The following is a 23,587-nucleotide window of genomic DNA, read 5'->3' as shown; positions in this document are numbered from 1 at the left end:
CTGATGATGGAAATATTTTAAAAATACTATTAAACTCATGGATTTGAAGTTTTTCATTATTTTCTCTCCCACAGTTTAACATTTTACAAGTCTAATATATAGCTCTGAAATAAGCTGTTGAAAAGTGAGCACATGTCTAATCAAGATTAAAATGGACCCATTGCAGAGCAGGGCATGAAATCATCACCATCATCTCAGGTGTGAATTGATATAGGTAAAATTAATGTAAAAATTACAGGCAGCAAAGTTTTTAAATGTAGATATTTAAGCTATAGAAGGGTTCACTCCTTAGCAAAGTGAATTTAAGATAGAGCCTCTGACACTTTGAGATTAGATTTTTCATTTTTAGAAGCTCTGTTATGTTGTCTGTCAAATCCAGTCTCTGTGGGGTATTAAAATGACCAGGAATCTCTTGTCACTAGAACACAAATCAATTCTAGTGTTTTAGAAAATGGGAAGAAATTATTCTAAAACCCCAAAGTCAGCCAGTTTAGACAATATTTAAAAAATTTGAAGCTGATGAAAATATTGTTACTGAACCAGGACAGTGCCTTAAAGTTTTAAAGCTTGTGTTATAGTGTATTCCCTTGAATATTTCACTCCCCTATAAAACGGGTGTTTCATGAAAGGCATCCTCAATAATCTGTGTACTAGGATAACCTCTGGGTATATCTGTAACAAATGGAATAATCTCCATAATTTAAGTGCCTGGGGGGAGCAAAGCAAAGGCACAGCTGTTTAAATACCCCTCTCCTTTTATTCCCTGTGCTCCCTGTGGTGTGGGGATTGGCCTCTGCAGAGGTTTGGAGGTCAGGACTGGAATGTTGGGATGTGCTGCCCCTGCAGATCTGTGGCACACAGAGCTGCTTGCTGGCAGCTTTGCAGAGTGTTTAACCAGAAAGGTTATGCGTGCTAAAGCACAGAATTATTTTGGGTTTTATTTTGCCAGGTCTGCTAGGGCAGCACAGTTTTGTTCCAAGGTTAGAACCTCAGAAACTCTCCTTAGTTTCTTAGCTATTCTGTTCAGTTTTTCTGTCCTCATTTTTTTTTTTTTTTCTGGTCTCCTTTCTTGAATATCTTTTCTGACCAACCCAAAGAAATCTTTGTCTAGCTGTCTACAAAGCATTACAGCATTTCCTCAGATCTCATCAAAACTATTCAGAGACCAGCTCTGCTTCGTGACTTAAAATATCTGATGTTCTCTAATAAGCTCATGAAATCTAATCCAGGGTATGAGATGTTCCAATATTCCTGTACTCTTCTTACCAACTTCTCATTTTGTTCTGTGTGTGGTTTTTTCCTCCTTTCACCCTTGCATATGACCTACTCAAATATTTCTAGTGTGAGTTGTGTATTAGCTGTGTTACTTGCAAATGTGTGCATTGTGGTAGATGTATCCTTTCTTATAGGCTTGGTGTTTATTACATTTTTTGGCATGTTTAATATCCATACTTGGGAAACTGAGAGAAACACAGAATTATCGAATATCCTGAGTTGGCAGGGATCATTAAAGTCTGGCTCCTGGCTCTGCACAGGAGAGCCCCAAGAATCTCACCACATGGCTCAGAACATTAAGAAGTTGATGTGTGGACTGAAATTAGTAAAGAGACAGGTTGTGTGGTGACTCATATTTCTAAGTACATGATAAGCATCTATCATTTTAGCTGTGTGCAAAAATAAGATTCTAGCTTTGGACCTGGCAGCAAACATGACAACTTTGATGTTTCTTGATGCAGGTTTCTACTTTGATGTGATGGAAATTACTCCTGAAGCAGTTGGGGTTCACAGATTCAACAGAGACAACCAAAAGGTAGTAATAATCTGGTTAATGTCTCAAACTTTGAAGGAATGCTGTCAAGGTTTCAAGTTTTTGCCATTATATATTTTTTTCTTTCTGTCTGAAATATTTGCTGTCCAGTTCCATTTATTGATGCAAGTCCCTGGAATGATTTTCATAAGGAGGTATTTGGTCTGTAGCTTGAGAGCATCTACAGAGCAATGTCTGAACTAGAACTTGTATGGTATTTTTTTCATGATATACTTTCTTTACTGGAAAGTGTGGATTTACTGAAACCAGCACTGTCTTTGAGACAGGATTAACTTTAAGCTTACTGAGAACTTAGCACATGTACATGACTGAGGCCTTGTTTTTTAAATTTTAAACTCATAGATAAGGGTGTGTTGAAACTTTGGGCTGCAATATTTTGTCTATATACGTGTGAACTTACAGACCTCATTTTTCTGTCCTGCATGACTTGGAGTAACCTACAAGCCACAGAATGGTATTTAAGTAAGCACAGGCTCAAGTCCAAGTGGAAAAAAATAGAAGTTATGGAAAGTTCTTGGTATATTGTTTTTTCTGTTTTTTTTTTTTTTTTTTTTTTTTTGAGGAATGGTTGTTATTTAGATGCCTGGCTTTTTGGGTGGTACTGAAACTCAGGAGATGTCTTTGATCAATCATGACTCCCAGTCGATCAGACCTCACGTAGGTGAACAGAGATTGATGCTATCTGGTGTTTGCAGTGCAGCTCTACTCTCTGAAGTGTTGGCTGTTAAATGAATGCTTAATCACTTCTGGCTGTTACACAAATGTAGGCACTTAGTGCAGTGCATGGAGAAACTCAACTTCATGTGAAGGATTCCCTCTATTTGTTTGCAGTTCAATATTCTGCTGCTTCTGTTTCCTCATTGATGAAAGGACAGAAAAATGTTATAGATAGTAACAAATTAATGAAAAGATTACATGGTTTCACTTTTGTGAAGACAAATTTTGTGAAATAGATTTAGACTTCTGTGCCATTGCTTAATTCATCTGAATTTCATATTATTTTATAGTCTGTAATTGCTTTAAATTTATATTTTGAGATATTGATTCCTAAGCAGTTCTTGGTGATGGGATATGCTTAGGGAAAAGTTTACAACTTGCCCTAAACTTCTTCCCATTGTGCATCAACTTCAAGTTTGGTGTATTTGCCAACAGCATTGAGGTTATGGGTTGTGTTCTCTGTCATGAGTCTTTCAGTCCATCTTGTGTGTATGAGTGCAGAACTGAGCCTAGATGAGAGCAGACTTCAGGGTGAAGGCAAAGATAATCAATTGTAAACCAGTCCTGTGTTTTTAACCACTCTGCAGCTTGGCAGTGAGTGCTGGGCAAGGAGTTGGTAATTCATCCCCTCTTTGGTACAGGTTCCAAGGTTTCCAAAGGAAGTAGAAATACGAGCGCTGATTGAAGGGCAGTTCATGGCCAAGAGGATTCATGCTGAGAAGCTGGGATATAAAGTCTGTGAGTATGATGAGAACTAATGGCACTGGGGGCCAAAGGCAGCAATGTCAGTGCTGTCATCCCTGTCCTGCCTCATGGATACAGAAACTGGTGTGAACTCTGAGTTTGCTCTCAGAAAAATTATTGATGGTGTGTTGGATGCAAGTTTTTGCAGATGGTAGCATTAGAAGGACCAAAGAGGTTTAGCTTTAAGAAGACTTCTTTTTCAAGTATTCTTGCTGTCTCATTGTTTCTGAGCTGCATTTTCCATTTTTAAATAAGAGTTTGGCCTTTGATAGATGTTTAAGTGAAAAGAAGACCAGTCTTCTGCCTGAAGCACAATACTGTAACTTAGAAAATCTGAAATCTATGCTCAGTTCTTGGATCTGCCATAAGCTGGTCACACACCTCTTTACCTCAGTTTTCTGTTAATAAGGCAGAAGCCCTTTCCCTGTCTTGTGATTTAGAAAGCCAGAGCTCCAGCTTCCTAGAATTTTTGGTATGAATAGTTTTTAGCACACTGGAACAGCAAAGTCAGCCAGCATTTTACCTGTAGAAGTGGATTCAGATCATTACTTGGTGTACAATTATACAAAAATAATACAGACAAGCCTGAAGATTTTTATTGATGTTTTCTCACAGTGTATCAGCTAGTGGTATCTTTAACACGCTGAATTAACTCATCTGGAGGATTGTTAATAAATATTTTATTTTTTAAAAATCATATTTTTATTTACATCCTGATCTCCTTCACAAGTCATTCCTACCCCCAGGCTTTTATCAATAATCATGAAGGACAGAATATTTCTATTGTTTATTTTTAAGAGAGAACTCCAGGAGCTGAAAGTTGAGAAAATGCAGAGATACTGGAACAAATCACAAGGCTTGACAGCACCACCTCATAAATTTACGCTGTAAAGGTTTTTGTGTTATATATTTTCTTATATAGTTGAAACTGTATTTATTTGTGGGGATAATTTATGGAGACAGGCAGAGTTTCAAATAGACTGTGTTTAAAATACCTGTTTATCCTTCCTTCTTAGATTCTGCTGCACCAAAATCTTGGTTTATATAGCCCAGAAAGCTCATGGCTGAGGATACTTTTGCAGTCTGTAAATGTCAGGGGTTAGACAAGCACCAGAGTGTGAGAAGAGCTATTTGAGATATCAGACAACCCTGACAAAGGAACAAATGTGGATAAATTATCTGTAAATACATTTAGGCTGAGTAGGACAGCCAAAAATCCAAATAGTTGTAGGATGTGGCTTAATAAGCTTTGAGAATTCTTCATTAGTATTTTTTAAAATGCTGTAGATGCCTACAATGAAAAGGAGACAGGTGTGATTGGATTATATTCCTATGGATTCTTTGGAATATTAGATACATTTTTGTTTCATCCCTAGGGCCTTTTAGCTATTTGGTAACTTAACAGATGAGTTGCTTTAAAAAAGAGCTGCTGTACATAGTGTAGGCTGTGTGCATCTCCCACTTCTCCTTAGTGGTATTATTTAAATGTCATACTCTGTTTGTGTAGTGATGGCAGGCTCACATCTGCATTTGTTGTGTGACAGCTCTGGAAACAGGATGTGTTCTCAATGTGTTTCAGGGTAAGGATGAGCTTTGTGCGAATTACTCCAGCATTGCCAGACTTTCTCTTGTTTAATAGCTGCTGTTTTTCAGGCTGCCTCTTTTTTTTCTTTCCTTTTAATGTGATTTAAAAGCTTATTTATTTTTTGGATTAAATATGCAGTCTGGACCCTTGTGTTTATTCAATTCCTTTTAGGCCTTGCCTACATGGGGGATTTACTTTGATATTTCCAGGAATCAAGCTGATTTACATTCAGAAATATAATCACAGCAGGGTAAATCTTAGCTTTTTTTTATTGTTGTTGCTGTTGTTTGCACTGATGGGAGAATACAGTAAGAAGTGCTCACAAGCTCTGGAAGGTTCTGTGATGACACCCATTAAATCAATGTGTGACAGAAATGGATGTGGCATGGTCAGTGACAACAAATGCCTTGCTGGGGTGCCCTGAGGTTTGTGTGGTGCTGTCACAGTGGTGCATGTGAGTCAGAAACCTGGCTAAGAATTTCCCTAGCTCTGGCACCAAGGTGCTGGGAAATGACTTTGGCAGCTCTGATCCTGCCTCTCTGTTCCTGGGCCAAATGCAGTTTGGATGGCTGTAATCAGAAAAGCAGCAGCATACGTGAGAGAGAATTCTGTAGAAACAAACAAATAAAAACTGCCTTATAGAGTTCTTGGTTATGCACTGTGAACACGACAAACATTAGATAATCCCTTAGAATTAGCTTCCAGTTAATGAATATATTATCTTGCAAGGAGCAGTGTTTTGAATCCTCAGTCTAGCTGGTGCTGTGGGAAGGAGTGCAGTGATGCTGAAAGAGCTTTTTATATGTGAGCTTTTATTCCCAGCTGGATGTGTCCAGCACATTATAAATCTGATATAAATGACAAATAATGGTTTGAAATACCCCTTAAAGCAGCTCCTCGGGTGCTGTTTGTGCTGCCTGTGACACGAGCTCAGATTTCAGTGTGGCTTTGGTGCCAGTAGAGGGCAGGGGATTCTGTCTCATGAATTTTGTCTCCGAGGCTGGGACGTGTCAGCCTTGTTCTGAAAATGGCACACAGTCACCAGATGATCCTTGGGAGAAAGGTTAGACCTTATATTAATTGTGATTTAAGGGCTTTCAAAGTGTGTGTCACTCTGTTCTAATTGCTCTAATCTTTCTCAATCAGGTTTCAGAGGAAATCATTCAGTAACACCCTGTATCCTGTTTTGCTTATGTGCTTAAGGGGTGGACTGAGTGTTGAATCTAGAAACAAACAAGTGAAGTTTGGTCTGTCCCTGTTGTTTACATCCTCCCATTCAGAGATTCATGAAGATAAGGTGAGGGTTTGCTGTTCTGCCTTTATTTTCCTGAATTTTGATGGTATCATAAACACCTTCTATTTTTTCACTTCCTTTTACTGCTTGCAGCCATTCCCCTTGGAAAGCCAAGCTCACAACTGCAGTTCAGAGGATGGACTTAAAGCCATAGAGCTTGCTGCATGGTTAGGGGACTCTGAAGTCAAAACCATGGTAACTTTGTGGAGAAATGACAGTGTCTGCAGCTCAGTGACACAGGTGGTCACAGCAGCTATAAAGCTGTCAGTGGTATAGACTGATCTGCCAGTATATACTTCAATAATCTTGATGATCACTTCACAGTTGCTGCTGTTCCTGACCAAGCAATCCTGAAGTTCATCCTAAAATTGACACTGGCTGGAAAATGTTGCCATGGTTCTTGCTTGGACCTAGTGAGGCTGTCCTGGTGGAAACCCACAAAACTGAATAATTTTGGGAGCAAAATCCATCCCCCACTTTACTGATAGGTGAAGTAACTATGCCATGATGTATGTTGCATATGCTGAAGGAAAACAGCACGCAGGTAAGGGCTCTGTGCTGATCACACATATAGTCAATAGATATTTAAATTACATTTTGCTCTAGAGTGTAGGAACCTTCATGACAATGGTGACCTGAGCCCTGAGTCAGCACATGTTAGATCAGGTGTGTGCTAGAGTTGTGTCAAGTCAGCTTTTGTGGGACTGCAGCAGCAATTAATAAATCCTGCCATGTAGGAAGGCTGATTATCTGGGGTGGGGTCTGTGTTGAAGCTGTTAACTTTGGACAGGGCTTTCTGTCTTGTATTTGTGCCTATCAGTGATCCATAATACTCCAATTGCCCAAGGTGCTGTTCTGTCACCTTTGCACCCTCAGGAATCTGATTCTGCCACCCAGCTGTGCTCAGCAGGGGCAGGTGGGTGGAAGGTGCCACATTTTATGAGAGCAGGCTTTGTCCATAAAACCCTGTCTGTGATTATTGTGTAATTTATAGTTGCTTACATAAATCCAACACTCACAAATGATGTTGGTGCCTTGAATTCTAGTGACTGTATTGGTGCTTAAGTGCTGGCTGGGATGACACTGACATCCCTGGGGCTTTGCACTGCTGTAAGAATGAGCTGATCTTTTTTGGGTGCATTCTTGAAAAAAAAAATAGCAGTCCTGAAGTGCTAAGAAGAAAAAGAGGAATGTCAGAGCATGCTGGGCCTGATTTCTCAGGGATTAGAGAGGGGACTTACATTTCTGAAGAACTCAGTTTAAGGTTACATGAGGGTGAACCCCAAGGTGATGAATTTTCTTTTTCCTCAGGTGGTGTTTCCTTCTGATGCTCTTCTCAGCAGGGTGGAGGTAGCAATAATGTGGGGCTTTTTTCCTGCAGGGAAGGCAGTCTGATGGAGTCAGGGATGCTCAGAAAATAGAATCAAAGAATCCTTAAGGTTGGAAAAGAACTCCAAGATCATCACATCCAACATTTGACCTAACACCACACTAAGACATCTCATGAAATGCCATGCCTACATGTTTTTTGAACACTTCCAGGGACAGTGACTCCACCACTTCCCTTGTTCCAAACTATCACTTAGTACAACATGAAGCAGTTGTGTTTTACTGTTCCTGTTATCATGTGGAGGCACAGAAACCCAAAGGTGAGACCTGAGGCTGTTACTCCACAACAAAATATTGGATTGGAGGATGAAATGGCTCTCCTTCTTAGCAAGGCAGGATGTCACTGGTCCTTGGGATGCTTCAGGGATGCCTTTGTGTCTGGCTGTGAGACAGATTTTCCTGCTGGTGGTTGTCCTTGACTGTCTGGCACTTGTGACTGTGCTCTCCAAAACTCCTGTGAATTATTGGGAGTGGGGATTCTTGTTCTATCAACCTTTGCCTGCACTGCTGAGTGTGTGTTTACTCCAGTTGTAGCAGTGTTTTGGCTGAAATAAGGAACACTGGGAGTGAGGCCATTTTGTAGTTGCATACAGATTAAATTGATGTTTATGCCCTGTGGGATTTAAATTTCTTGGAGAAATCAATACTAAAATGTTGTGTTGGCTTCGTGCTTGTCTCTTGCTGTTTGCTGCTGAGAGTGCTGATGGTGTTTCAGCAGCACGAGGGTGCTGGCTTTGTTTAGGAGCCTTTTGCTTCAGCAAGCTTGTGAAAACAGTTTAAAAATTATTAGAGGACAGTGACAGGTTGAAGTTTTTGTTTTGGAACAATAGTGAATAGCAGTAACAGGCAGATTCAAATGTGGAACAGAGATGGGGCAAAGTGTGCTGCTTGGCATGCAGTACAAACAGAAATGCCTTACCATTACATCTTAAACCTATAGTTTGGGGGGAGGAGTGTTGACTCAAAAAGTACTTTGAAATTCATCAGAGGCAGGATCTTCCTCCCAGATAAGCCAGTCATTCTGCTGCAGAGGATATTTGTATTTTCTGATGAAACTTCTGCCTGATAAGAGTGCCAGTGTGAGGATGGGCAATAGCTTGCCAAGAACTTGACTCTATCCACTTTAGTTTTTCACAGAGCATCAGACTTTTATCATGTAGCTGAGCCTTCAAGGCATGATCAAGCAAGGCTTGGTTTTAAGCTAGTGATCTGGAAAGGTTGGTTAGCTCATTACCAATTCCCTGACCAAGTATTTCACAAAAAATTGGCTTTTTATTATTACTTGGCTCAGGAGAGTAAAGTATTAGTTTAACTAATTTTTAAAGGGTTAGATAAAATGTCTCTGAAGGAAATGACCTCATGTGCTATAAGGAAGCTGCTTACGTGCTCTAGAATTCTTCATGCAGTGGCTATTGTCTTGCTTTTATTTTGCTTTATTGTTGTCATACATATACAGGAAACACAACTAAGGCAGAAAATCTGAAGAGCTAATAAAAAAGATTAGAAGGGGTACTATCTGTCTTTCTCTTCTGACACCATGATAAAATGCTGTCATTCTTTGAACAATTGCTTCTAATGTTTGGTCAGCAAAAGACCAAGTATGTAAATGGTTCAATTCCTGTGCCCTGATGTTGGGAGAGATTGTTTATGGCTCTGTCAGTGGCTGTGCTGTTCAGGCAGTACTCAGAAAAATAGTCAAGCTGTCAGTTTGCTGGGTTTGTTAGAGCTTTGTGGATCTCTGGAAGCTGGGGACCTAGAGATCAGCTGGATTATCTACTAAATCTCCTTTTATTGCTTGTTTTTTGAGACTGATCTACAGTTTTAAATCCAATTAGATTAACAAGGGAATGACACAACTGTAGTCCATAACTGCCTTCTTGGGGAAAGGAAACTTGATAGTATGGGACTCTTGGGCCTTACAGACAGAAACATTATGGTTCAATAACTGGAAGCTGAAAGCAGGCAAACCTCAAATGACAAGGAAGGTGCAGATTTTTAACAGTAACTGAAATCAAACTGCAGCAATTGACAGTGGTGTAGTGAATTCTTTAGCACTGGCAGTTTTAAGAACAAGATTTGTTTTTCCTCTAAAACCAGGTGCACTGGTCTAAAGAGATCAGTTATGTTACAGAAGAGAGAGTTTAAAAGATGAGACTTGCCCATTCCACCTCAGACACATGGGAATCTGTAAGAAAAATAAGTTAATCTGATTCACAGCTATATAACATTGCTGTTTAGTAATCATTTATATCCATAGCAGCTTCTGGTATCACTGTAAATGAAGGCCTGTTTTCATAATCATTCTGCTTGTAAAATACTACATTTACCTCTAGTTGACACTTAGTGAAATGCCACATATTTATTACTTTAAATTTTTCTCCTGGTGTGTTCCTGTGTTTTCATTGTTGCTCAAATGTGACAGTCCTGTTAGTGAGCTCTAATCAGCTCTCCCAAGACTATCCTAGTCCTTCCAGCTGTATTTCCTTTTTTTTTTTTCTGGTTTAAGGTTATTCAGCTTCATTTACACATCTCAGGTTATGCATCACTCCTCAGCATGAGTGTCTCAATGCTTTCAGCTGCATCAACCCACACTTGAGGTTTTCAGTGTTAACAGGGGTTCCAAGCCATTCTTTCCCTGCTTCCAGCACATACAGTGGTTTTTAGCTGTGATTGCTGCATGAAATTAGGCAAGGCAATTTTCCCTTACTTAAAAACAGATTACTGTCTAAATTACAAAAACAATTTTGGGTATCTAAAGCTTTGTTTCCATCCAAATTTTGATTTCCAGAGGACAGCTACTCAGTTTTTACCCAGATTATCTCAAGGAAAAAGATGGCCAACCACCTCCCACACTTCTTATTTAAGCAATACCCAAGTAAAGTTCATGCAATTGTGGACAAGAGTTATTTTTCTTTTGACTTGCATAACTTCAATTCTCTTCAGACATGAGGAATTAATCTGGGCAACTTTTGAAATTTTTCCTCTTTCTGGCCTGTGATTTTCAAGAACACACATGAAGGATATTCTTAAAACTATAATCTTATTTAACTTGTATTGGTGTCTAACTTCTGCACTAGCACAGATATGTGTGGGCAATGTAAAATGACAGGTCTCAGCCCCAAGGTTTTCCCAACTTCAGTTTAGTCCAAGTGTAAAAGGTGGCAAAAGGTGGAAAGCTAATGAAAAACAACCTTAAAGTGCAGTGTGTACTTGTCCAGTTGTCTGAGGTAAGAACAGAAATGTGTTACCTTTGCACTTGGAGGCTGGAATTTGGGATCAGTGACAGGATCAACCCAAGGGAGAAAATTTGGTGTGTGGAAGAGTGAGATTTAGAGCATCCACAGCATTAAAATCCCAGCTTCCAGATTGCAGCTTCTGGACAGTGATATAACTTTTCTCTTTGATGTTCAAAAGGCTGGACTTGACAGTGCCTTGCAGTGACCTCCAGCTTGTCAGTGCTATAACTTTCTGAGCTGGAAAATCCAAAGAATGGATAAAAGAGCACAAAGAAAGTTTGCTTGAATCTGAAATTGTCTTTTTCTGACTGCAGTTAGAGTGATTGTACAGCATCAGACAAAGTAAAACTAAACCCAGGAGTACCTGCTGAGCATTGTACATCAATTACTACACAAGTAGAAAGTGAGTTTAAAAATGGCCACTTCTCTACCACTTCTGTTGGTTTTAAAGTATTTATGTTCCATTTGACAATATCTGAAGATTATTAAGAAACGTCAAGAAATCTCTGAAAGCTGGAAATTTGAAATTAAAATACTTGTATGAATATACATAGAAGCAAAGGGTAGGTTTGTAATGGTTTTATTTTTCATAGTATCTCAAAGTGAATTAGTTCTTTAGAGAATACCTCTACTGCAGATAATTTCACTTGTCAATATTTATCTGAAATGTTCCTAAACTGTGGCTTAGCACCTCATGCTTCACCTTGTATTGTGCCTATTTCCATGGATTCTTCTGAAATGCATATTTATTAGACATTTTCAGAAGTTCTGGTGGATGAAAGTTCAATTAGCTCCTGGTTGTAAAAAATCAGCTGCATCTTTGTCAAATATAAATCATTTCCATTTCCACTTTTGCAGTAACACTAACAAATGAACTGACTTGTGAGTTGGTAGCACAAGTTTCAGCGTGCTTGTCTATCTTGCCAAGGCACTCCATGATTTAGCAGCTTCCTCGGGGTGTTCTTATATCTTATTTTCAACAGCTTAGTATCACTTTTGTTGTATTTTAACAGTAGGTTTTGTTGGTAGAGGGTTTTGTACCCTGGAGGTATCCACGATCTGGGGACTCCATTTCAGGGCATCCCTCCTTTGTGTCTCCAGGAGTGGTCACTCAGCTCCTTCCCTCTCCATTGCCAACATCTGTTACTGAGCAGGGTAGATGTCAGAATTTATCTGCACACAGCCATTTTCTTGGTGGGAAGCTTAACACACAGAGAAATGTTGTATATTCTATCCTGTGTGGCAGCAGCCCTGTGAGTGGTATTGGAATGAAGGTGGTCACTGGTCACAGAGCCTGAGGGATTTTGAAGGATATTTTCAAAAGCATCCATTCTCTTCACTTAAGATGCTCTTGATTTTTTTTTTTTCTCCCTCTGTGTTTATTCTGGTCAAAAATGAACTTTTTGTTATTTTGAAGTAGTTCTAATTATAATGGCAATACAAATGTACAAGTGAAGAGCTGCTTGACTAATCTCTTCAAATTAAGAGCACTTCTAGTTAAATGACTTAAGGTTACCTGCAAATGAACAGTTTTACTGCAGAGCAAGTGATACAAAGCTCATGTGGGGCACTTAATTTTGTGAACACAAAGGCTTTGTACCTGCTAAAATGGAGGTGAACATCTGAAACCATTGTTTTTAAGTATGACACATTAGAATAAGAAATTGCTGGCATATCTGTTGGAAAATGTGAAACTCTGTTTGTAAGTAAACTACATGAAATAATTCCTTTAATTATCATGTGCATCTGATGCTTTGGAGCAATGCCACAAAATTGTGAAAAAAGTGATTTAAGGGATGGTGTGTACCTAAGAGCTTCACAAAAAAGGCTCAAAGAACAATTACCTAAGTTGAATGCACTGTTTTAAAAACAGCTTCATCCATTTTCCTGCCTTTTTTTTATGCCTTTCCTCTAAATAACTCTAATGTATATTAATTAATTGCTTGAAATAATACCAATAAATTTAACAAGATTTGTCTAAAGCTTCACTGCACAAAGGAAACTTCATGTTTGTTTCAGTGGTGAGAGAAAAAAAATAATTTACTGAAAATATTAAGAAAGCTAATATTAATTTAGATGGAACTTAATGAAATCTTTAATGGCTTTTTAAAATTATTTTCCTTAGATTGTAATTTGAATTAAATCATTACTATTGTTAAATTAGTTAAACACTAAATTAAGAAATGCAAATGAAGTGAGCCCAAAATCCAATGTGGTTGTTTTTATTGATGTATGTAGGCTAGTGGTGCGGAGCAAATTCCAATTATATCCGATCTGTTATTTGCAGTACAAGTTCCTGACTCTTCATTAAGTGTAATACATTAGATTAAATGCTTTGTTCGATGAGAGCTTGGAAAATACCACTATTACAATAAACCTCTTGCTGCTCTTCCTCTTTGTTTGGGCTGTTAGCACATGCAGGCTTCAAGGCTTTCTGGTTTAAAGTTTGAAAATCCTGCCCAGCTGTGATCATCAGAGGGAGATAAATGTAGGTAGCAGAGTCACAGGAGGCCCAGGGGTGAGGGAGAGCTGCTGAAGGCAACTCCATTACATACATGAGTTCACCTGAATAAATGTTCAGTGGCTTCTGTTTTGCTAACTTTAAATACTGGTAGCTAGCGATGAAAATGCTCCTTTCACGTGATGTATCTCTCTCTATGATTAAAACATCCAAAATAAATGAAGCATGCCTCCACATATCAGAACTGGATTAATCCAAGTTGTCCTTTATCCTTTGGTTTATATTTTTATAATTTTTGTGTTTATAAAACACTGACTGGAATGAGTAGAAATCCAGGGAGGAGAGAGGAAAATGTGTGTGCCATGTTGGGCTTGCCTGCTTTGTGCACAGCCAAGGTACTCGCCTGTGTCAAAGCTCATTTTTCATTTTTAAGCTGCTGTTTTCCTCAGAAGCTCTCCAGGAGGGTGAAATGGAGCACACCAGCTGCCAAACCTCCCTGTGGCAGTCCCACGTGGAGAGAGGACACCATAACCAGGGGTAGGTCTGGCTGCACGACTGGGCAAGCTGGGCACACGTGGTGGGACCCACATTGCTGAGCTGTGCCAGGCTTGTGCTGTGCCTCTGCATTCACCCTGGTGCTGCTTGGCTCTGCATCAGCTGATGGGGCTTCTCAGGTGCTCTACACAGCTCCTGTTTGAGCTGAGAGAAGAATTATTATACCCATTATTGTACACTGAGGAAGACTTTGCCTGGCCTGTTGAGCCCCCATGCAGAAGTGCTCTTACCTTTGTCAGCCTTAGTGATAAAAAATATTTTCTGCTCAGTCTGCTCCTCAGTTCAGTTTATTCAGGTGGTGTCATGGCATGTGCCCAGCCCAAGTGCAGTAGCTGCCTCTGCTCTGGCTGCCCTGCATTGGCAGCAGGGTGTAGAGAGAAAAACCATGAGACCTCATCACTGTTTTTCAACCTTCTGGAAAGCGCTGTTGCATTTGGGAATGCATGCAGGCAGGGTGCTGGCAGAGCAGTGGTGACAGCTGATGTTTGCAGCAGTGGCTCTGGTTTCTCTCTACACAGATCTCTTCTTTCTCCCAGTGTTTGAGGTGTAAGTAGCTCCATAACCACGTGAGGACAACTGATTCAGCTTCAGCCTGTGGTTAACCTTTTCCTGGCAGAATAACTGCAGGAATTGATGTGATAGAGGCTTGTGAGGTGGTTGCTGCTCTGTTTTAGCCTAATGTGGTGGGCATAGTTAGTGTATTCAAGTGCTAGTTGGCTTTGGGAGATGGGGTTCTGCTGCTTTGGTTTTTTAAGATTTTCTAAGCCTTCTGATGTTGATGCTCTTGTAGCAAACTTTCTCACACACTTTCTGTAAATAACTCATTGTTTTGCATTCTTTTATGGAAGAGGAGAAAGTTGATAACTGTTGGTTTATCCAGTGTCATTGGAGAGGTGGCAGTGTCACCCTCCAATCCGCTGTCACTTGTAGAAAACTATAAATGTTGGAGTCAGAAAATAAACTTCCCTTTTTTCTTCACCTTGAAACAGCGGTGTGCATGTGTGTTCTTTCGTGTCCTATAGCAACATAGTTCCAATGCTGGGATTTAGTTGTTTTTTATGTTCATGTCTACACCAAGAGTGTGTGGCAGAGTAGGAAAAGACACTGAGCATGTTTTGTGAGCCTTCTTTCCAGTTACCAGGGGAATTTTTGCCCATTGTACTCCAAATATTGAAACTCAATCCTTTTCCCATACTGTCTCTGTCCTCTTCCTCTTGTTTCAGTTTCTCAGAATTCTGAATCATCCTGCATCCACAGCCATTCAAAGGGTTCTGTGAAGGCAATAAAAGACACCAGAATGTTTTATTACTGGAAAGAATTAAAATCCTGTTTTCTGCATCATGATGAGGACCCTAAGGATATTTGCCATGTTGCTTTGTTTTGTGCATTTGAATGCTCAATAACTGCTACCATACAATTAGCAAAATGCTTCCCTTTCTTGGTTCCTCCAATGCTCCTCATTGCACAAATCCATGGAGTGTGGCTGCAGAATGAGTATCTGAAATGCTTTTATCTGTCAGAGTAGCCTATTCATCCCACTCTATTCCCATGATCATCCCTGATCTGTGCTGGGAATGGAAATGAGACCATTTTGGCTGGAAAAGCTCCTGGATGCTGTGCTGGCCTTGCTGCTGAGGGTGGTGGCAGCTGGAGAGTGTCTCCTCACAGTGGTGGTGTGTAGAGAGGAGTTTCTGGGCTGCAGACAGATCTTTACCTTCCAGGAGGTGTCTTGTAGTTTTGAGGCTGGTATTATTGGCCTATTCCTCTTGAGGATTTTTGAATATGCTCTTACAGAGATGTTTTTATGTCCTTCTCCCAGGCCTTTTTGCCACACTGCTGTCAGAGGATAACTAGACTACCAGAATGATCCTCTGGCCTTCTATGACCATGTTGCAATGGCATCATCTTGTACTTGTGTGATGCTGTTCACAGGTGTCTCAGGTTGAGGGAAGAGATGAGGATTTGACTCCATGTTTCAGAAGGCTTGATTTATTATTTTATTATATATATTACATTAAAACTATACTCAAATAATAGAAGAAAGGGTTTCCTCAGAAGGCTAGCTAAGGATAGAATTAGAAGGAATGAATAACAAAGGTTTGTGGCTTGGACTCTCTGTCCAGGCCAGCTCACTGTGATTGGCCATTAATTAGAAACAACTGCATGAGACCAATCCCAGATGCACCTGTTGCATTCCACAGTAGCAGATAATCAATGTTTAAATTTTGTTCCTGAGGTCTCTCAGCTTCTCAGGAGGAAAAATCCTAAGGAAAGCATTTATCATAAAAGATGTCTGTGACATACTTGAACTGACTTGAATGTTGTGGCACCAGCAACCTGCAAAGAATGAGGATCTCAGTGCCAAGGCAGAGCAAGCAGAGGTTATTTTAATGCATGCTGTGAAATGGGAATCAGTTGTGGAGAAGCTCTGGAAGCACTGGCAGAGAGGAAGTGTGGTTGGTGTTGACCTTTAAGGTTTGGCCATGCTGCACAACAGGAGCTTGTGCTGCTTCCTCCTGCAAATCAGTGTCAATGGAAGCACTGGGTTATGAATAGTGCAGCTGCTGTGAATAGTGAGGATAAGTAGTGCTGGATTAGAATATAAATCTTAATCAGGATTAAGCCTCAGCAAATATATATCTATGAAGCAGAATGTGCTGTATGAATAGGGAAGAAGCCAGATAAAGAGATTCTGAAGCCCTGCTTCAGTCTGCGAGTGGTTGTGTCCTTTTACACTCCAAGGAGCATTCTTCTTGCACTGATGTGAGGCTTTTCTTTGAAATCAAATTTATTCACAGAATTGCAGAACTGTTTGGGTTGGAAGGGACCTCTGGAGATCATCCAGTCCAACTGCCCTGCCAGGGCAGGGTCACCTGGAGCAGGTGACACAGGAATGTGCCCAGGTGGGTCTGGAATGTCTCTGGGGAGAGAAACTCCATGACCTCCCTGGGCAGCTGTTCCAGGGCTCTGCTCTGCTTGTTGGCCCACAGCTGAGAAAAACTTGCTCCAACATTTGTGAAGGATTCACTCACCCCATCTGAAATTCTATCAGGGCTGAAATGAAATGTGAGCAAGAGGAAGAACCATGTAGCAGTAGAGGCTCATTTGTTTTCACATGAATACATTAGAGCAAAATCTCACTTTCATGAATCAGCAATTCCTTTGTCAATAGCTTTCAATATTAAACAGTAAGGTGACACCAGGATTACATTGGAGGAAAAGTAAATTAAACTGCAACAAAAGATTCTAGAGGGTAAATTGACACTTCAGGTCTTGATTTAGGTTCAGCTACAGAACAAGAAGGAAATAACTGTTTCCTCCCCACAATGTTTCAAATTGTTGTGTGACTGAGAGATAAAAAGGACATTTCCAGATCCTCAGTGGATACCAGCTCATCCAAAGCCCACACTCTATTGAGAAATTATTCTGTTATTCCCTTCCATGTTCTCTGAAAATTGTAACACTCAGTTTGCCTAGATATGGAGCATATAGTGGTGCACATCCCTTGTTGCCTAGAAAGAAAATAGCTGATGTTTTAATATCTTCATGTGCTGAAATGTCATATTCTTCTGCTGAAGTGCACTGTTTCTGTCTCTTCCTTCTTGCCAAATCCATTTTGTATTTCCACACATTAACCTCTTCCTGACCTAGTGCTGCTCATGCATGAAATGCCCAAGTGCTTATGGGCTGCAAGCACAGCAGTTATCTGATGTGTTGGTCTTGACAATGATGCAAAGGAAATGCCCAGGTGTATGAATGTTACCAATAATTTTAGTAAACAGTCCCTGCAAGTTATTTAGGGATGTGTATTTTGGTGGAAAGGCAGTCTTTAAGTATTCTGAAACCATTTTTAAAATTACACAGTTGTCTCTGCTATTCTGATCTTAGCAGCAGAAATTATTTTACCTTGAGACACATTTGGTTGATACCCATAAGTATCCATGGGTTTGCATAAATACAAGTGCATGCACTTCTTGACTTGTCAGTGTAGTGGCAGCTTCTCCCTCACCCTTAATTGTGTGGGTCTCCTGTATTCTTTTATTTGCCATTACAAGTTCAGATGGCCACTCCTGAGATGTTTCCAAAGTTCGCAGCAAGTTTAGAAGGCAAACAAAACCAAAAGGGAGCACACTTTCTACAGGATTGTTGGTAGAAATTCAGCTGCTTTTTCAGTTGTAGAATAGGTTCTGTGGAGCCAATAGCAGTGAAAGCTTCCCTATGCTTCAATTGCAGCTGTGAATTAAGGAAGCACCTTTAGAAGAAAATATGTATATCTTTATTAAAATGGACTTTACCTTTAGTCTGACTGTGACCATGTTCACAGGGGTCTGAGGATGAGGGAGGAGATGAGGATCTGACTCCATGTTTCAAAAAGCTTGATTTATTATTTTATGGTATATATTACATTAAAACAATACTAAAAGAATAGAAGAAAGGATTCCATCAGAAGGCTAGGTAAGAATAGAAAAGGAATGGATAACATAGGCTTGTGTCTTGGAAAGAGAATCTGAGCCTGCTGACTGTGATTGGCCATAAATTAGAAACAACCACATGAGACCAATCACAGATGCACCTGTTGCGTTCCACAGCAGCAGATAATCATTGTTTACATTTTGTTCCTGAGGTCTCTCAGCTTCTCAGGAGGAAAAATCCTAAGGAAAGGATTTTTCAGAAAATATCATGGCTACAGTCTGACCATTTTTTTTTTGTTTTTATTGTGAACCTAGATTTAAATACAGACATTGTCATCTCATTGACTTGTTGATACTAATGATGCTACTTGTGTTTAGGCATGTTCTGAAGCAGTTTCCTAAGATCCTGACTTGAATTTTTCACCTCCTCCTGAAAGCCACCAAGAAAACTGAGTCTTGTCATTTGTGAGCCTGTGCGTGCTTAGCAATTCCTGGCAGAAATCCCTCCAAAAGGGATGTGAGTCTGTCAGAACAGAGAAGTTTCAACAGTGAGACCCCCAGTGTGTCAGTCACTGTGAGTACAAACACCGAGAGAGCTCTTGTGATCTAATGAGAAAAGGCCAAAGAGGTGAACTGTGCAACACACTTCTCCACCCAGTGTACACCTAATCCTGTCTTGCACATTCAGCTCTATCTCCAGGCTTATCCTCTGCTGTGGTGATGAGAAGCTCATGCTTGTGACTTGAATAAATCATGGAAGCTGCATGTTAAACAGAGGAATGGTCCGTTGGGAGCCTCATCAAATTCAACAAGGAAAAATGTCAAGTCTTGCACCTGGGGCACATAGACTCTCCCTGCCTGGATAAGGATCTGGGGGAAAGCTCAGCTGAAAAGGATGCGGGAGGTCTAGCTAAAAATGAGCCAGCAGTGTGTTCTTGCAGCAAGGAAGGCTGAGAACATGCAGGCTGTACCAACAGAAGCACAGCCAGGCAGTTGAGGGAGAAGAATTATTGTCCTTTATTCAGCAGCCCAGCAGATGACATCTGGAGTGCTATTCCTCACTTGGGGCCCCTTAATGTAAGAAATTTATTGAACCAAGAGCCACCAGAGTGCCTTGTGGCTGGAGGAGCTGGGCTTGCTCAGCCTGAAGAAGAGGAGGCTTTAGGGGGCCTCATGGCAGCATGTTGAGGTGCTCTTGTCTGAGCTACACAGCAGAAAAAGGTGAGACAACATCCATAAACTGATAGAGGAGAGTTTCTAATGGGACACATAAAAAAAAGAGATCCCAGGGAGGAGTATAAATATAAAACATTTTATTAGTGAGCTCTTGTTAACTGAAGGTCTTAAAACCTTGTCTGGGAAATGTAACACGACAAGGCTAATTTTATGTTGTCCTCCTCCTGAATAAAGTTGGTGTATTGACCTAGTTCTGTCACTCTGCTGCCATGAGCCAATTGGATCCCTCAGCTGCCATCCCATCTCATTTTGCCTTCTTTGGAGAGATAGAGCTAATTACAGTAGGTACTTCATCCAAATTTTTCATGGATTAATTTACAGCATGATGAACAGAGTCAGTGATGGAGATGCAACCAAGGAAGTGAGGGATGCTCTGACCTTGTCACTCACAAGATGTGGAGACATACTGCTCTTTTCCCAGATGGCTTTTGAGTTTTACAGAAAGTCAGTGACAAGTTTAATTATTTCTGACAAACAGAGAATGCTCTCTCTTCAATCTGCCTTGTGTTCTACCCTTCATGACAGTGGAAGAAGGCAAAGCAGCATCTTGACCAGCCATCCCTTTGTGTGGAATATTTTGGCCTAAAGTTTTGGGGTTGAAGTCCAGAATTTTGGCTCCAGTTGGCTCAGAGCTGTCAGGGTTAGATATTTCTGATGCAAGAAGGTGCTTAGGTACCTCTCAAGTCAATGAAACTTCATTGCCTAATAATGCTTAGCAAGGAGATTTTTTTCACAGCAATCAAGATGTAGGTTACATGCTATATGGCATTTGATAACTCCTGCTAAACTGAGAAGATTAAAGATTAATGTGAAGTTGCATTAGCACGTGGGTAAAAAGGTCAAGATTGTTGCAGTCTCCAGAATTATGATAAATATAATTAAGGTTGTAAGACTTTTGTCTTTTTATGACTTTTGAAACAAAATTATTGAGGGGGGGAATGGCTGCACTTGGACATTTGGGGCTGGTAGAATCAAATATTTTTTTGCAAGACTTGAAGGTGCCTTATTTTTGGCTTGATGGTGAATTTTTTAAACACCCATTGTAAAATACTTTCATGTATTTTGTGACAGGGAAAGGAAAATTGTGCAAGCTGTGTCTTCCCAGCTGAAAATTCTTTTGCATCACCTCTGGCTTGACCTGATTTGCAGGCTTTTGTTCAAAAGAGAATTAAGGAGAGGTTCTTTCAAGAGTGCTCAGAGATGAAGTCGTTTTGCTGCTGTTTGTGAAGGCAGAAATGGTTATCCTGAGTCAGGCTGAAGGCAGAACTGGGCCAAAGTCTTCCTCTGGCAGTGGCCACTCTCTCACACACATGCAAGGCTTGAACGTCCTCCTGCTTTGCAGCTTAGCAACTTCCCAAACCTCAGGTTTTTTATGTAACATTTGTTGATGGGCTTTTCCCTATGATTTCTTTAAAAACATGTAGGGTTTTGGTATCCTGCAGATACACCGAGAGCTTCACCTGAGCTGTGCATTGTGTGAGATGTCTGTTTTTTGTTTGTTTTAAGCATGTCCTACTTCATTTGCACCTTGGTAGGATTTGTACTATGAGAAACAGAGAATAGTTATTCTGTATTTATCTTCTCTGACTTCCTGTGCCCTGCTGGCCTCCTCCTGGTATCCCCTCAGCCATTTCTTTCTTGGCTGAATAATTGTCATCAGGATTACTCAAGTCTGGTTGGAAGCTGTCCCACCTTTGATCAGCCTTGTTGTGTCTCTCTGTATTGTTTTCATTTCTTCTACATTCTTTTTGAGATGTAAGAGTGGTGCTGCACTGAGTATTCAAACAGAGATTCAGCTTTTATTTAGCTGGTGGCAAACTGCTGTTTCTGGCTTTATTCTTTTTATAAAAGTTTTTAATGTACTTGCTTTTCCCATTTTTGGGATTGGTATTGATCTGGTATTTCTATGAAATTTTTAAAATTTACCATGTTTTACTCAAAGATAATAGCTCAGAGCCTGTTGGGTGTACAAATTTAGGTCTCTTCAGTGTTGGGCTTGTTGTCTAATTCTCTGCTTTTCCCCAATTTACTTTTCAATAGCAGCTGTGGAAACTTATCACTTACTTCTACCCTTTGTGTTATGTAATTTTAAAAAATTATCTATAATTTGTGAGACCACTTCCATTCTTGTTCCGTGGCAGCCTTCTTTCTCCAAGAAGCTTTGGTAAATGACCTCATCTAAATACCTGCTGGAAATTTATGCTTGTGTAAAGCATTTATATTTTCCACAGGTAACATAATAATTGGGCACTCCATTTGTACACAACTTTTGCTTGGGTGACATATGATTTGTTCTAAACATCCCTTGTTGACCTCCAGAACTCATGGATTTTGTGCCCAAGTCAAAAGCTGCTTTGAGTTTTTTTCTTAGGATTCTTGATGTTGTAGCAGAAAGCAGATGTGATTTTTAGCCTAATATTTATTAGTTTCTTAATTTATCCTAATACAGGGACAACTGTAGTGTGTCATGGTTCTTGTATTGCCTGTCCAGGCAGTCTGTGAGATCTTTGTGTGTGTTTTGATCACTGCCACCATCCTGGGCAAGGAGGCTTTTATACGGTCCTGGTATTGATGTGATATTCAGACCATATGGATTATGTTACAAGTTGGTACAAATAACTGCTTTGTCTGCTCTGGCTTCAGGTTTTCATTAGTGTATGGCAACACTCACTGCCGTGGTTTTCCTATATCTTTGCAATATAATTTGTTCTTTTATTTTACAGCATGTAATGATTGCCTCCCTTTCATCAGTGTGTTGATTCTATCAATATCCTCAGTGAAAACTCAGCATTTTAAGCCTTTCTATCTTATTTTTTTTACATTTCTAGTGTCAATATAACAGCACTTCCACACTTAGCTCAGTAGCTTATTTTCATGCTATGATTAAAATGGAATTGCGTCCTCTTTGTGGTTACTTGTTAAGATTTATTAATGCCTGCCCTATGTTTTATTTATAGATACAAAGTTTTAATGATTTCAGCCCTAGAAAACATGTAATTTTCATTTATGCCATCCTTACTGTACTTCTAAGTTTAGGGATTCACTTGTAAGATTATTAATTGTAATTGCTGGTAGTTTGGTTTGGATGAAAACCATGTTTTATATATAAACAGAATTTCTTCCAAAAGTTTTGCAGCTCCTACTGAAACAAATGTTCATAGTAAAAATGAGGACAGAGTTACACCAGAATGGAGGAGTTTTTTAAAAAATATTAACTGAAATATTTGACAGACTTTATTAATGGAAAGAGATTTGTTAGAACAGGTGAATACTGTTGATATACAGTAATCTGTAGATACAGGAAAGGCAGAGAGGGAGTTACCAAAGCAGTGGCCATTCAGGTGTTGGCTGTGACTTAGGAAGAACTAAGCCATAAAAGAACATTTTGTTCTTCTGGTGACTTGGCAAAAGGCATTCAGAGTCCTCAGCAGAGGGGAGAATCAGGCTAAAAAAGGCAGATTCATGGTGTATGGGTAGGATTTGGTTGTAGGAATTTGAAAGTTGAAGACAGTAAGCTAAGCAGCTTAACATCTTCAGAATAAGAGGGAGTGAAGCTTGTAAGTGCGTCAGGCTGTTTGCTTAGATCTGGACTAAGGAGCTTAAGTAGCTTATAACACCACAAGCTCCTGAGCTCCAGAGGAAGGGACTTACAAGCTGTGCAACAGCCACACTTCAAAGGCCTTACAAGTGCAGCTGATGGAGCCTGCAGGGCTTCTGGGGAGCGTGTCAAGTGAATGTGTCCGTCTGTCTGTCTGTTTCCCTGCCGCATCCGAGCGCTTCCCTTTGTTTCCTCCTTACAGAGTTACAGACCACTCTCCCCCCTGGAGTTATCACAGTGTTAAAAACCAGGCACTTGGAAGTCAGGAGGTTCTGGAAATTAATTTAGTCATGTCCTTTATGCATATTCTGTCCTTTTTACTCACTTAAAAACCACAGTATTATGCATGCTGGGTTGTACCACTTGTTTTTCTGATTAAATGTGTGAGGACCTTGAAAATGCAGAGTTCCCTGCTTACAATGGGGGATAAAAAATTGTCTTAATTGTATGATCTCCAAATGTAAATTAGCTGTCTTCAGCTCTAAATGCGTTTGGTTCTTGTTGAAGTCTTTAGGACTAGATCATCCCAGCT

At 40.0% G+C, this 23,587-nt stretch overlaps 1 protein-coding gene across 2 annotated transcripts in view; it reads left to right on the top strand.

Annotated features, from left to right (window-relative positions):
- Window positions 1–23,587, top strand: part of XYLB (xylulokinase) — an 86,266-nt gene that overhangs the window by 24,265 nt on the left and 38,414 nt on the right. For both annotated transcript variants that reach the window (XM_059472622.1, XM_059472628.1), the window contains 2 exons: window positions 1,737–1,810; window positions 3,187–3,283. In XM_059472622.1, the coding sequence (XP_059328605.1) occupies window positions 1,737–1,810; window positions 3,187–3,283 (171 nt within the window). The remainder of the gene's footprint in view (window positions 1–1,736; window positions 1,811–3,186; window positions 3,284–23,587) is intronic.

This window comes from Ammospiza nelsoni, chromosome 1 (genome assembly GCF_027579445.1).
Source record: "Ammospiza nelsoni isolate bAmmNel1 chromosome 1, bAmmNel1.pri, whole genome shotgun sequence".
NCBI classification, from domain to species: Eukaryota; Metazoa; Chordata; class Aves; order Passeriformes; family Passerellidae; genus Ammospiza; species Ammospiza nelsoni.
This window is presented reverse-complemented; position numbering and strand designations above follow the sequence as displayed.